General features: G+C 44.2%; 1 protein-coding gene across 2 annotated transcripts in view; it reads left to right on the forward strand.

Moving 5' to 3' along the window:
* LOC119456185 (ras-related protein Rab-27A) overlaps nt 1-15,702 on the forward strand; it is a 132,553-nt gene that overhangs the window by 107,965 nt on the left and 8,886 nt on the right. For both annotated transcript variants that reach the window (XM_037717810.2, XM_037717809.2), the window contains exon 2: nt 360-535. In XM_037717810.2, coding sequence (XP_037573738.1) covers nt 368-535 — 168 coding nt within the window. In that variant the 5' untranslated portion in view covers nt 360-367. The remainder of the gene's footprint in view (nt 1-359; nt 536-15,702) is intronic.

The following is a 15,702-nucleotide window of genomic DNA, read 5'->3' on the forward strand; positions in this document are numbered from 1 at the left end:
GAGAAGTTGGGGAATCAGTCATGCGGTATTTAGAAAAGACGAAGCGGTTGGATTTCCGTCGATTCATTTACAGAGCACAGATGTTTTTCTTATAGTACGTGAGGGTCCCAAATTATGGACGCGTTTTTGAGGGTGGGTCTAATGATCGACGTCTAGGCCAAGAGCTAAGCGGGTGCTGGGGATTGCCAGAGTTTACAGCCTGAGGAAAGCGTAACTTGAGGAATTCTGACGCACATATGCCAGAGACGTGTTTATTCCAACTGAGTTTGTTAGTTCTCGCCACGTCGATGATCGACCTGCTGCCGAGTTGACGGTAAAGGCATTACTGATCTTCTCTCTTTCTGCTCGCCCTGTTGCAGATGTGGAGATGAGCCATGGGCAGGCGAGTGGTGCCGACTACGACTACCTTATCAAGTTCCTGGCGCTGGGCGACTCCGGCGTGGGCAAGACTAGCTTCCTCTACCAGTATACCAACTCGACCTTCAATAGCAAGTTCATCTCCACCGTGGGCATCGACTTCCGCGAGAAGAGAATCGTACGCCCTTACTTTTTTTTTCCAGTCGCCTTAAACTTTTTTTTTTTAACAAAAGAAAATGATTACGCTAGAACCCTCCAATACGTTTAATGGGGCCACAGAAATCAAACGCAGTAGCCGAGAAAACCTGTTAAGCCTGTTTCAGATATTGCGATTCTGCGATGCGAAACGCTCCGACCAGCAACGTAGGCCCTTGTTTCACGTGACCCAACTTCGAGCACCCGCCAACGCAGCGACCGCCACTCTACCAGTAGCGAGCATGCGCTACCACTGAGACTAGAGTTACTGTATGGGCTACCAAATAGCACATACCGTAACTCTATAGCTGAGACATCAACAAGCTTGTACGTCACATCCTGCCACCAGCGCCGTCATCGGTCAGACGCAGTGCCGCTGCGAAAATTTCCAGCGAGCACGAATTCCACAGCACTTTGCAGCATTCCGCGCAGGACCAGTTTCGTCGGCAGCCGTGGCCCGGAATCGCACGTCGTTCGCAATATGTGAAACGGCCTTTACAGCGAACATGCTGAACATGCTGTTAGCGTCAGAGGGGCCGGACTTCAGCGATGCTATAAAGAATAAAACGTATTATGGTTGAACTTATTAGCGAATTTCAGCTGTATTTGCTTTCGGTATAGTAACGGCGCGCAGCGCAGTCTAGCTCGTCACACCAGAATATAACATGCTAGACATACTTTATTTTCTTTTTCCGCGTAGGAAACAGAGTCGGAATCACGAAAACTTGTTACCATAGAATTGTTCGTAAGAAAGAATTTCAGCCAATCCGCATGCAAGACATATTATTATCTAAGGGGGCCGGCCAATGGCAAGGAACACTTACGAAAGAAAAGCTTCGGGAATCTGGCCCCAGATTCGCTGGCAGCACCCACTGACTCATCAATAAACAAACGGGTTATTAATACAGATGGTACGTAGTTGTTTTGGTATAGACAGGCTATACGTATTTGTAAATGAAAGCAGACATGCAAAATTATAGCATAGGTATATAAAAAAAAGACATTCGAGCAAATTTTGGCTCTCGCTCAGCTCGTTTTTCCACTATTTGGCGCTTTGAACAACAATTTTCTGAATGTGCGTTTTTGAAATGTTCCCACCCCACCAAGTACCGGTTCTTTTCCTCCGGCAAACACTGACTAGAACGAAAAAACAAAGAAAAAACAATGGGACTGGCGCTAGATTCATTCCAGTCCACATGCCTACACCAGCGAGCCAAAACGTCAGTTATATTGAACTCGATATAACCCGCGCCACTGTAGTTTGTCGTAACGTTGTTTTGTCTGGACTGAATGAAACGGCACCACCACCGCCGCATCTTCACGGCGTCACGTTTTGAAGCTTGTCTATAGTTGTCCATGTATATATCGCACGCTTTGTATATACGCTCGGGATGCGCCGTATGCCATATATGACGCCCGTGCGCGTGTTTGTATGCTGTACATACGGAACGACATGCGTGCTTTCTTCTTACTTTCCGCGAGAAGAGATAGAAGGGGAGCACAAATTGAGTCAAATGGAAACTGTTTTATTCAGGAAGCTGACGCGGCAGTCGCCCGCATAAAATATTTCGGCCGTTATTTGGGAGCCAAAGCGTTTGTTTTCGTTCCCCGAAGTGGAGATATGCCGGGGGCGATGGTGTCAGGAGGCCGCAGCCGTGGCGCTCAGTTGATGTGCGTTAGTGGTAGTCGCATTGGCTGCGACAGAGTGAGAGTTCGAAACGCTGGTTTTTTTTTTCTTTTTTTTTTGTAACGTGATAACGTTAAGGGCCCCGTGTGGCAAAAAAATCTGGCGTTGGCGTCGGCGTCCGGGGCTGAGAAAATCATCCCGAACCAGCCCGACCACGCAGGCCCTCCGCGTGGCGCAGGGGCGTTAGTGAACTAATTGAATTTCTCAAAGTAAAATGCGTCAGAAAAATTGTAAAGTACGACTTAACCACAACCTACAGGCGTGGTAGCGTCGGATTGTAATTTGAGTATACGAGAAAGCATAATTATGCTAGACGGAAACTCAAACACAAACACCCTTTTCAGCATTTCTACCATTCATACAGTGGCGCGCCCCGGTCTGTTCCTTACAGTAACATAATCCAGCTGACGCTCGCCTCCTCAGCACCGGCACGCGGAGGCGAAGGTGGAGAAAAAAGAAAGCTACAGTTGCCGGGAAACCTGACCAGCAGTCTGGGATCTTTCAGTGTTATCGCGTTCCACTCTTAAAGACGTTAAGCTTCCTCCAATTTTTTTCTATTGCGAACGCACATCGAGTAACTCAATTTCTTAAGTAATTCGTGCATAATGCGCGCGCACACACATATATTTTTACGCTTCCGCATTACAGCACATGCTCTATATATAGCTACATTCCCTCACCTCTCACTTCATCTTCGTTCTCTACCTATCCTCGCATGCAGTGTTCTCGTTACTCTTTTCACTTTTACCCAGCAGTAATACATGCATACATATGACCGTCTGCCATTAAAAGATTTATCCGAGAGGAAGCGGAGCTTGCGGCGTCCTTGTTGTTGCCTTCGTATTCAGCTAAAAGAGAACGCAGAACTATACGGCACAAAGCCAGACAGTCCTGTCATGTGTGCCTCGTATATATAGGCTACAGCATCAGCACGTGTTCCGAGAAGCTGTTCTTTCCCCTCTCACTTTCCGATACACTGAAGTATTAGCATCCTCGGAGTCATGCATAATCGAGAGCCTCAACGGGCCGTGCGCACATAAATACGCTCAGCGCTCGTCGCGAAGCGTGTCAGGCTTCCGCGCAATCGGCTTAACCTTTCACTCACGACGAAGAAACGAAATATGTGCCTCGCGTGTCTCTCGTTAGAATTGCACACCGAGACAGAGCGGACTTTGCTTTTCCTTTTTTCCCCTTTTTTTCCTTTTTTTTCGCGGCTTGGGGTTCACGCGGTAAAGACCTGCATAATTGGATTATGAAAATTTGAAGCCCCTCTGCCAATCGGGTATAAAAATTTGACCGGAGGATGGATATACAGAAAGGTCAAAGGGAAAAAGACGATGCGAGAGTGTCCAAGAATGGTACACGAAGCATGGTGTTAGCGCAGCGCGTCGTTTTGACATAGATTATCTGAAGAAGGGGCTTCCTGGGACGCATGCCAGCGGGTTAAATCTACATTTATTATCTGAATGTCTAGTCCAATATTGTGCACCAACGCAAACGAGTGTTTTGTTCCGTGTCGGCACCGTAAACTCTCAAATTGGTTAATTGATCGTATCAGAAAGATTGAAAACTATCTGTAGGAGCGCAGTCAATGCGTTGTATATGGGTCATAGAAACAAGTGTCATTAATTAACGTACGGTTATTTCTCAGTTAACATAACGGACGGTGCATCCTAACTATTAGCACCAACTGAAAACGCTTCCACAGTCTCTCTATCTCTTCTCATTTTGTCACTATTGCGCGCAAGAAAAAAAGCGCTGCGAATATGATAATAAAGACACCTGCATATAAAAATCTGTGGAGAAACAAGTATAAGTACATGCGCTTACGTTAAATGCATTTACAAGCCTACGAGACTACAAACCTCGCAAAGCAAACACTGTCTTGAAAACCTAAACCCCCTGTGACGGATTATCGGTCTCTTAACATACGTTTCTGCATGGTGATGGCAATCTGGGGCAGAATTCATTACGCTTTTCACTCGTAAGCGCTCTTCGCCATATGTCACCTGCCTCCATTATGTTCAATATGTCCAGCAACGCGATTGGCTGGCATCTAGTCCTGAGAACAGCTCTATATAGCGTAAGAGCTCTTTTTGGGAATGAGGGCCCTGTTCCTAGAAGTTTTTCTATGCGCATCGAGCACTTAAGTCCTAGTGGCGATCGGCAGATCCTGGTTTCGGTGGTCGCAATCTCCTGATTCTCGTGCTGGAACCGTCCTCGCCTATAGAGCAGAAGCGTGCAACCAGAATAATGGCAGTGTAATATATAATATGCCCCAATGTGTAACACTTTTTCACATAACATTGTAAACATGCAAGCAACGCTTGCTATTAGGCAAAACTTTCCGAATGGTCGGCATGATAGTGAGATAGTGGAATCAAGAATGCTTCGTTTTGCTCGTACGTTTAAAATACCGATTCTAATTATTCGTGACGCAGTGAGCAATCTTTGTGTCGCCAGTTAACGTGTTCTCGAAGATTCGACATCTTTCTCAAGCGCTGAACGCAACGCGCATATCGGCATTCTTTGTAGAATTGTTTTGCAGCAGGTTCTTTAAGACTTCGAGGAAGTCAACTACAACAGCAAGAAGCCAGGGAAACTTGTTTCGTCACCTGAAATAACCCGAGGCAATAATCCGGCAATATAGAACATGACACCTGTCGGGTCGTTTTCTCCGCAGCGAATAACAATTTTGCAAATGAGTTTTGCCAGAAGCAGCACAAGAAATTGCAGGTACATGGGATCTGTGCGCAAGGCGAGTTTCTTAAGTTTGAACTCATCTAATGTCGTATGCCCTCTGAAATGAGTAGAGTAGAAAAGTATTTTATTTTCCTTTCTTTCTTGGTGAACGCGGGCAAACAACGTATAAACGAGCTCAAATTTCACCTGTACACGTGGGCACGCGTACAGGGCACCACGAAAAGAGCCGCCGCGGACGTCGCTGAGCAAACCTACACAGTCCAATTGTGTAGGCCCGCACTAAAGCAATGGAACGCACCCTCCGCGCCAAGACGTGGATACCTAGTCACTATCGCTGCACCCAGAATGCCGTTTGCCATGCAGCAAGGACTGTTTTAACTTACGATGTCTCACCATGACTCCGAAGACTTCCTCCGTTCCGCCAGTTACTTACATCGTACACGCTTCCCGACTGAAGCCTTATAATTCGAACACCGATTCAATATGCTAAAAGGCACCGAGACTGTGCTTGCGCCACCGGGAGTTAATGTTACGTAGTAGTTTGTGCCGAGATAAGACATTGTGAGAAGAGGAAGATCATGCGACGCTGGCATCGATCAGTAGTGTATCGCTCCGCCCTGCGTTATAGGGCTACGTATACCCTCGCTGTATACATGTATATAGTCTTTGTAAATATTCTGCACCGTAATACCTTGCTTTGATTGAATAAAAGCTCTATGCAAAGAACGCCCGAAATTGGGATGTTTTCAGGCTTTTCTCTCTAAAGGTATTCTAAAGGTTAGGTTCCTCATGCGGGGAGTAAAGCAAGGACGCACAATACAGTCCCGGAATTTTCAACGGCAGATACAGCCATCGAGAACACGCTGGAAATTCGAACCAGGCAATGCAACCGCAAATGCGAACCAGTCAATGCAACCGCCGCCCGCGGATCGAACACAGCATAGGGGAGAGAGAGAGAGAGAGAGAGAGTGTGTGTGTGTGTGTGTGTGTGTGTGTGTGTGTGTGTGTGTGTGTGTGTGTGTGTGTGTGTGTGTGTGTGTGTGTGTGTGTGTGTGTGTGTGTGTGTGTGTGTGTGTGTGTGTGTGTGTGTGTGTGTGTGTGTGTGTGTGTGTGTGTGTGTGTGTGTGTGTGTGTGTGTGTGTGTGTGTGTGTGTGTGTGTCGAGAAAAAGTGTAACGCTGTAACTCTGTCGTTGTCCCTCCTCTCCGCAATTAATTTGTTAGATAGATAGATAGATAGATAGATAGATAGATAGATAGATAGATAGATAGATAGATAGATAGATAGATTTAGTTAGTTAGTTAGTTAGTTAGTTAGTTAGTTAGTTAGTTAGTTAGTTAGTTAGTTAGTTAGTTAGTTAGTTAGTTAGTTAGTTAGTTAGTTAGTTAGTTAGTTAGTTAGTTAGTTAGTTAGTTAGTTGCTCTAAGGTTGTATGTGCACGAATCAACGTCATGTAGTGGTTGCATGGAGAAACGCTACCAAAACAGTACCACGTGACAAAGAGCATTTATGACTTTTAAAAGAAGAATGTGTTCCTTTAATGCGGACATTTGTTATGCATTCCACGGAGAAAGTCATGATAACTGAATTGCATCTCTTTAAAACAAGCTGCCTGCACTCTTCCCTTCCTGTACTTAAACTTCCAAAAGTCGTCCGACGGTTTGTACAAATGGCACTGAAATATTTTCTCTTCTTCTTTATTTCTTTTTTTTTTTTGTTTCTTGAGCGAATTATTTCTTGATTTACACTATATTTACACCGTCACTGGCAGGTGAGCAAAGCCAGTCAAATCTTTTGTTGTCGAGACAATTTGTAGTCCGTATAGAACCGGAATCTGCGGAGGTTCCCTTGTTTTGTCGCGCCACAAACCGTTTTTGTTGTTGTTGCTGGTGTTGTTTTGGGAGATCCAGACGCAGCGCAAAAATTGCCTTCTTATTTGTCACCCAGACTGAAACTATGTGAGACTGGAAACAGAAAAAAAAAAAAAACGAAAGTAAAGCTGATACGCCTTACTGAGGCAGGACCCATGCATCCGATATTATTTCTTTTATTTATTTTTTTCTTGTATTTCTTTATGCGTTTGTTTTTATATATTAGTTCATTTTTCACCCTAATTATCTGGCGCAGCATGACAGGTATTTTTAGGCAAGCAAGATCTGGAGCATCTATTAAATAAGGTCTTTTTTTTTTTCTTCCTTTCTATCTCTACACCTCTGACCGTCGAATGGCGTGTGGTAAACTTATTTATTTATTTATTTATTTATTTATTTATTTATTTATTTATTTATTTATTTATTTATTTATTTATTTATTTATTTATTTATTTATTTTTCGAGTGCCCCTTTATTACATGCGAGATGGGCTAGCTTGTTTAACGAAAAAAAAAAAAAGATGTCCTTTTTTGCACCTGCTAGAATTTGAAGCGTAAGATCTATAACTTAGTTTGTGACCGGTACGATTCAGTTTGTACTGGCATTAGAGACCCCTCGTAGTGAACTTACGGTCAGGCGACGGGAGTCTTATTAAAGCAAATTCACTGCAAGCCTTAACTCAGCACACGGGATTGCTTCAAAACTGAAGGAACCGTTTATTATGCAATAATAATAATAATAATAATAATAATAATAATAATAATAATAATAATAATAATAATAATAATGATGATGATGATGATGATGATGATGATGATGATGATGATGATGATGATGATGATGATGATGGTGGTGGTGGTGGTGGTGGTGGTGGTGGTGGTGGTGGTGGTGGTGGTGGTGGTGGTGGTGGTGGTGGTGGTGGTGATGATGATGATGATGAGGATGATGATGATGGTGATGATGATGATGATGATGAAACCAATAATCCGCGCTCTTATTTGTCCAATGCACTTTCAAGCCATGGAAGGAAAGCCTGCAAGCCAAACTGTAGCTAAAGCGACGGAAGCTGATTTGATCTTCCGGGCAAGCGATTTTTCTCGGACTGAAGCCCCCTCACAGGGCGAGACGCTGGAGCTGCGCGTTTGGCAGGAATGGGCTGCTGTATAACAAGGTTCGCTTGACGACGAGCAAAGATAGCGTTACACTAGGTTAACCCCGCCTGGCAGTAAACACTTCGACCAATGAACCATCCAATCAAGGCTATAGGCCGTTCGAAAGCTTTATAAGCAAGACGTTCAATACAAAAGGGTTTAAGGGAAACGGTCCAAAAAAAAAAAAAGTGATCTGCACTATGTTAGTAATGTCAGCGCCATGCTGGACCCAGGTTAGGCCTGAGGAGAGAGAGGTTGACATTGATACACTTAGACGAGTCAGCAAGAACAATAGAACAATGGCGACTGCTTTAAAACACATTATAGCGGTAAGGTAGAGGATTAGGGAGGTCGCGAGAGTTGGTTAAGAACGAAAAAATATTGGGCTAGTTCATTTTTCAGTTCTAAATAGAGCGCTCGTCCTTGTCTATTTCGTGCTTGTGTTTGTGTAAATTTTTGCGCCAACTCCCCCTAGCTAGAATGCATTAGGTAAGTAATCATAAAAAAGCATAATTTAGCAATAACGCAGAATGGGTGGCCTGTTATCTATTATAAGAAAGAACAGTCATGACGCGGCACTCCTAAGGAGTACGCCTTGTCATCAATTTCGCACATGGGCGTAATGACTGAAATTTACTCTGATATAAGCTGAGGTGCAAAAGCTTGAGTAACAAGCGCGTGTGAGGAACCTTTCCAAATGTATTTACAAGGTAAAGAGCGCCAGTCGGAGTGTTGAAATCAGGATTTAATTGTGAGCTGTGCAGAAACATATCAAGCAGGCTTTGACGAAAGTGACCTTTTCAAAGTACGGGTACATGTGTTTGGGTTTCAAAATGAAAAAAAAAAGTAGTTTAAGCTGGATTAAAAAAGTAAGCAATGCTACTCAACAGTCCACAATGGTCCTTCGTGGTTTTATAACAGACGTTATAGCTAAGAATATAGGTCAATAGCTATCTTGGACAGCAGTGATCAGGCTTCTTATAGCAGCTGGAACGTTTATGCGAGCTTACAAATGCGCCAGCTGGAATAGGAGATATCAAGTATTGCAGTACGAGTGCTGGAGGTTTAATCAATAGTATTATACCCAATAATCAGCCAAATGCTCATTGGATTGAAACTTTTGAGCTCCAAGAGGCCCCGAAACCAACCTGTTTGGTGCAGCGTAACTACACATCACAGTTCCTTTGGTAGCAAACAACTTACACAGGCAGCGAGGATGTGATTTAAAACTGACGCATGACCAGCGCGGTCACTTCTTGTTTCAGAAGCCACCTGAGGGCAACTTCATCAATCATTTCGAAACGTGCACTCGCTTCGTTCTCTGCGTAACCACCATTGTACCTACTCTGTACCATACTGCGCGCATACAAGGCACGCAAACAACTCGTTAACTACGTGCGGAACTATACAGTACCAAAGCGGAGGGCTTGCGAATACGAACACCTGCGTCAACGCGGGCGTCCAGGTCGTGTTGCAATGGACTAAACTTGTGATCCAAGCCTCCTTATACGGTCTGCGCTAAATTGGGTGCAGTGGGAATCTGATTTCGCAAGTTTTCTGGGACGAGACGGGTTCTAAGAGCTCCACGGACCCGCGCACGCAAAGTGATGCGGCCGTTGCACCTTTCCTCGCTCGCTCCTCCGCCGTCATTTGGGAGCCTGAACTCTAGCTTAGCCTGCGCTCCCGCGTAGATTATGTTTAATTGGACACTGCGCTCAAACTTACACCATGATGCACTGGAACTAAGGTGCTTTGCCGGCTCGTTTGGAAGCGCTTTCTGATTAGTTCAATGCAGACGCGCAGCCCCATAGCACAAGTTTTACTTTTACTTGAAAAAAGGGAATGGCATAACTAGGAATGTTCGGTAACAGTGACCGACGCGTAGGCTGTTTCTCTATGTAGGTCGCTGCGTGTGCTATCACTGACAAATGAAGTATACTCCCAGGAACTGTGTGAACGCGGACTTTAAAAAATACGCAGATTCGAGGCGAAGTTGAAATCTGAGTGATTGGAAGCTTTTTTTTAAGTTACGTAGTTATGTAGCAGCAGTAGCGGATGACACAAACACAGCCTCGTCTCCTGTTGCTGTTAACTGTTATAGCTGTCGTGAGAACGGGGATGATGTGTGATGCTCGTCGAGGGGAAAATGCTGATGAGAGGTGTATGAGCGCGGAGAAGCACGACGCATGCGCAGGTACATCTATAGGGCTTCTTCAAACCTTGTGTCACATTTGCACATGCATAACCACTCTGGGAGATTGGCCGAGAATGGGCGCATGCCTGCAGTGACGCAATTTGTCTATTCGGGCACACTCGGTGGCACGTGCACAATGACCCTGGTTGTTTTCTACTCGACAAGACAGCGTCCGTCAAGTGGGAAGCAGAGACAAAGAAAGTTTCGGTTTAAGACATGAGTTTTGTACAAATTATGGGGTTTTGCGTTCCGAAACCACGATCTGATATGAGGCACGCTGTAGTGGGGGACTCCGGAATAATTTGGGCCACCTGGGGTTCTTCAATGTGCAGCTAAATCTAAGTACACGGGTGTTTTTGCATTTCGCCCCCATTGAAATGCGGCCGCCAGGGCCGGGATTTGATCCCTCGACCTCGTGCTTAGCAGCCCCACACCATAGCCGCTAAGTAACCATGGCGGGTACGTGAGTATTATTGTCGGGGGAGCTGCGCTTAATGTACTTCATCGTTATTTATGAGAAAAGGTCATCGTGCGTCGATTATGTGAACAACGAACTATATACTTCCGTGCTCCAAACTTCATTAGGTAAGTCTTCCTCGCATTCGCGTCTGACGTAACGGTCCCGTTCGCGTCGTGCACCGTGCGTATACAAGCACGATATATCGAACATCCGCACTGAGCGGACCTCCTCCGCATGCACCGTTGACAGAAAAACGCACGGCGTCGACCCAGCGAACGTTTTTACGCCACCAAGATGCCCTCCGTGCATCCCCGTCGGTCCGGATGGGACTATTGATTTCTCTCCGGCGCCAGAATCAGCGGCGAACTTCTCCCTGTGGCGCCCGATTTCTACGGCCTGCCAGCGACGTGCCGTAATCGAGAATTGTTGCGCGCCGCCCGTCCAAACCTGCCCCGGGGTACCCGTGAATTCTGCCGGAGAGCGCCTCGCTCTCTGCAGCGCGTACTCGTCGTTTCCCGATCTCCACTACACAACGGGGTGCGGTTTTCTCGTTCCGTATACACTAATTTGGCTTCGGGATAAACTTCCGTGGACCCTGTTTCGTGACGATTGCTTCCGGTTGTTAAAAAACTGGGAGCTCGAGATAATACGATCATTTTCATAGCCCGTGCTTCATACCAGCAGTGGACATCAGAACACCAAAATTTGTGCGATTATTAGGAAAAGTTAATTAACTACTATAGCTAATGTTTTAAATACTAAATCTATGGGTGTATTGTAAATTCAGGATTGAAGTCAGCCGCTGTTTAAAGCGTAATCTTTTGATATGAAATATGCGCCTAACACAAGTTTCATGAAATAGAAACCCAAATTGCGCAGTGAAATGCACTGCTGTTACATTTAACAATTTTCTGTACAGCAGTTTTCCACACTGTGGAAACATTGTGAGTTGTGTATATTCCTTCCACTCCATCAAAACTTACTTCGTGTAGCCCTTTCCTATCAATAGCAATATATAGATTCGACATGGCACACCGTTACCTTGGACTCGCTTGTATTACAGGCGAAGCAGTTTCGTTACTGTCTTTCATATGGTGGAAAGTGTCTGTTGAGAAATAAAGAACTTATTGCCAATGAACATGAGCATGGTTTGATCGCTACAGAAATGTTGGTAGGGACGCTACAGTTACGTTTTGTTGCTTTTCAGGGAAATTACAGAAAAAAATATTGCACAAGAAGCATAGACGTTAGCTCACAATGTTGTTGTTGTTGTTGTTGTTGTTGTTGTTGTTGTTGTTGTTGTTGTTGTTGTTGTTGTTGTTGTTGTTGTTGTTGTTGTTGTTGTTGTTGTTGTTGTTGTTGTTGTTGTTGTTGTTGTTGTTGTTGTTGTTGTTGTTGTTGTTGTTGTTGTTGTTGTTGTCTCGTACCCACGAGGGGGATTAGCCACACAGGATGAATTGAAACATACACCCAACAACGTACAAAAGGGGTAAAGGCGAACAATCTCAATGAAGCGTCTGGCAACTAACTCCTAACACAGATTTTGAGAGGGCCTATACATAAACTAAATAAATAAAAAATAAAGAGAAATCTAACTACAAAAATAAACATAAAATAGCATGTCCCAAGGTCGGTACCCTAGCAGCGTAACCTTCCGGATGCTTCAATAAATTTGTGTACAGCAGTGGTCATCGAACCCTGGCTTGTGCCTAGTTGACAGGCCACAAAAGACAAAATGTGTGGTGTTGTAAGTGCCAAACCCAGACTACTACTTGAAAATATGAGAAACATTCTACGGAGGAAGGAGAAGCGGTGGCAAGAAAGAAAGAAATGGTCAATAGTTTCTGGTTCATTACAAAAGGAACAGAGGTCAGTGATGGATAAACCAGAACTATGAACATAAAAATTTAGGCGGGGAACTCTACAGCGGAAGTTTGTCAACGTCACCTCACATTGGCGTGAAAGGCATTTGCTCGTGTTCCACCGAAATCTTAGATGTACGAAAATCGTCTGAGGAAAGTATGGATGATTCACTGCAATTCAGCAATAAAAGGCGCTTAAATCTAGCTCTTGTTATAAAAGAGAAATCAGGAAGAACATTTATGACCGTACCATTTAGTGATGACGATGCGAGCGAGTCAGGTTATTCATTTAAAGAGATTCCACTATGTCCGGGGATCCAGACAAAGTGGACTTCAGATAAATTGTCCTGGGGCAAGAGTCGAAAATATACTCAGCAGGTGTGACTGATTATTAGAAGTTAAATGTGTACACACCAAAAGCGCACCTGTAACCACTATTACTTTAGAATTCTGTTGACCCAATTTTCGGATGGCCAGAATAATTGCCAGAAATCCTGCAAGAAATATTGGAGTGTAATCAGCGAGATGGAGAGCAAAAGGTCAGTTGAGCTGATTCGAAAAGATGCCAAAACCGGCCTCCTCTAAATTTTGTGATGCATCCGTATAAATAACCAAGTGAGACGGAAATTGACCAAGATGATCTTGAAGGAGACCTTCAAGTATGCGCGTAGGAAGCAGTTTTGCGTGTTTTAGAAAAATATTATCAAAAGTATGTTTTACCTTGAAAGAATTAAATTTTGGAGAAATCAGGCTCGATAGACGAACTTGAAGCTTTGATAACAGCGACTGAAGAAAAATAACTTGTGGCTCTCAGTAACGCCGCCAACCTGTTCTGAAAAATGATTCGGGAGAATTGATGAAAACGGGTTGAAAATGGGAGAGGGGCACATCGTAAAGCTTCAGGAAAGTCAGTACAGTCACTTGCTTAAATCCGGATTCAAATAGAATAATTCCAGACTCCAGATAAAGCACATTGTTAGCCACAAAACTTGGCAGCCCGAGACAAAGACGCAGCGCGTGCCTTTCCAGTAGTATTAAAGGTCTTGTTCACCCAGGTACAGGCAAGCTTCAACCCGTTCGCTTCATTTTCGTCAGTTCTGTTATCGCGCTGTATTTTCAAGCAGAAAGTATTTCAAACTACACTCAGCTGTCCATCTTGGCTGGTATCTCGCGAACAGAACCATTGAAAAGGCGCGAGAATATAGAGTCGGAAAAAAAAAAGTTTGCTGAAAGTATCGACAATGGTTGTCAGTGTAAGCAAATAGCCGAACGCTGCTATCGAAAGCTGTTCGATATACATATCTTAAAGGAATGGTATGCTCGAAAGTGTGTATATTTGTTGCAGTCAGGACTATTAGGTAGCGTTCCTAGTTTCGTTGCATCATTCCGTAACCAGCAAATCTGTAGTGGTGCGGAGTGGTTACACGCCAAACGCCGACGTTACGCAGGCATGCCCAGAACGTTGCCTATTGTTATGCCTTCGCATTGTCGCCCATTGGCTGTTTTCACAACATCCGCAATATCCCTGGATGTTTAATGAAATCTGACAACATATTTGCTACATTTACCCTCAAAAATCCCGTATCTAGAACTCATAAGTTTGTGAGAACTATGTTCGTTTCTAAGCGTTCCTTTTTTTTTTCTTTTTTTTTAAGATCTATTTACTATTGGCGTTCGACAACAAACGTGCCCCGGAACTAGCTTTCACGCGAGCGAGCGCCCTTTGCATTCGGCGCCCTTTGTATCGGCGGTAAAAGTCCAACCACCGACCACGAAATCGGGCGAAAGAACCAAAGAAAGCTATTCGCTTTAAAAACGAGCATCGATCATCGAAGGATTATTGTCAAGTCAAGCGATAGCTTCTCAGTGGACCTGCTGAGATCTATTGGGTGCTGTGATGTTGCAGTGCGTCCAAGACTGGCGTTCGTTACAAACCACATTAAAACCCTTACGAGGACACACGTTGTGTGCACGGATATCAGGATATGCCCACCAGGTGTCACTACCTTTGGATTACGTCTCCAGTATCGGCTGAGTTTATTGTTTAGACGTTTGTTTACAACATCCACAAAAACAAAGCGAAAGTTAATGTTTGTACATCATTTCATACACATATAATTATAATTATATGGGCAAACTATTAAAAAAACACTATGCAGGCAAGTGCATCAAGGACAATCCATATACGAGTAGCAAGGAGATAACCTCCCAAGGTTCGACAGCTCAACTGTTTGTTCGCCTTTTCTCTGAAGGTTTGCCCTTGTAACCATGTATACGGATTGCGCCCTGGCCGGCCCTCTGGTGGCGCCCGACTTTTGAAACATTTTTAATCCAGAATATTTCTGTTTATAATGCGCTTGGAACATACGAGATTCATTACAGTCACCGCTCCGCCGTATTATTGCGCACCGAAGGCCAACGTTCATGCATATTTTTAAGGAAAATTACTGCGCTCTGTAGTTTGGTAATACTACCATACATCACATGCTTACTTAGGCTAGGCACGTGTCTTGCTTTCTATCTTTCCCGCACATTTATCGCTGCTTCACGCTACTCTCACACGAGCCCGTTTAGTCTCCACGGGGCGCTAGCTGCATTGCAGCGCGAACAAAAGGCGGCAAATATAATGTTCGCTCTGCCGTAAAAAAATAAAAAATAAAAAAATGCGATACGCCATCGCGCAGGCAACGCACCACTGGGCTCCCTCTTTGTGCTTCGCTCTTTAATGCAGACACCGCCACTCACCTCTTAACTGCAGATGTCGTCTCTCTGTATATAGGCTAACAAAAGCTGCCCTTACAAAGATGAATTGAGACAGTCTGCAGGCAGTCTATAGGTCTCTTGTTGACCGTTTCGCCTCCTTGTAGTCTTCTACTTTCGGCCATATAAAGTTCATATGCACCCTACGGATAAGAGTTGTTAAAATACACTAAATAGAAACACTATATATCGGTCAGGACTCTTGTGATGTCCAATGAGGTTTTCCTAAATTAATTATTAATTATCATTTCAAAGCTCTATTTGTGGTAATGTTACGCTAAGGAACTGATTATTAGTTAGTAAATTGAAAATCCGAGTTCCGTTTTTTGTTTGTTTTTTTTTTTTTAATATCGCACCGAAACTCCAGCATTGGTACGTCAGTCTTGCGTCACATTTCAAAGCACATTCTCGTATTTTGGCCATTTTGGATCAGTAAATGTTCGCTAAAAACATTCTTCGGTAT

The sequence above is a fragment of the Dermacentor silvarum genome, chromosome 6 (assembly GCF_013339745.2).
Source record: "Dermacentor silvarum isolate Dsil-2018 chromosome 6, BIME_Dsil_1.4, whole genome shotgun sequence".
Taxonomy (NCBI): Eukaryota; Metazoa; Arthropoda; class Arachnida; order Ixodida; family Ixodidae; genus Dermacentor; species Dermacentor silvarum.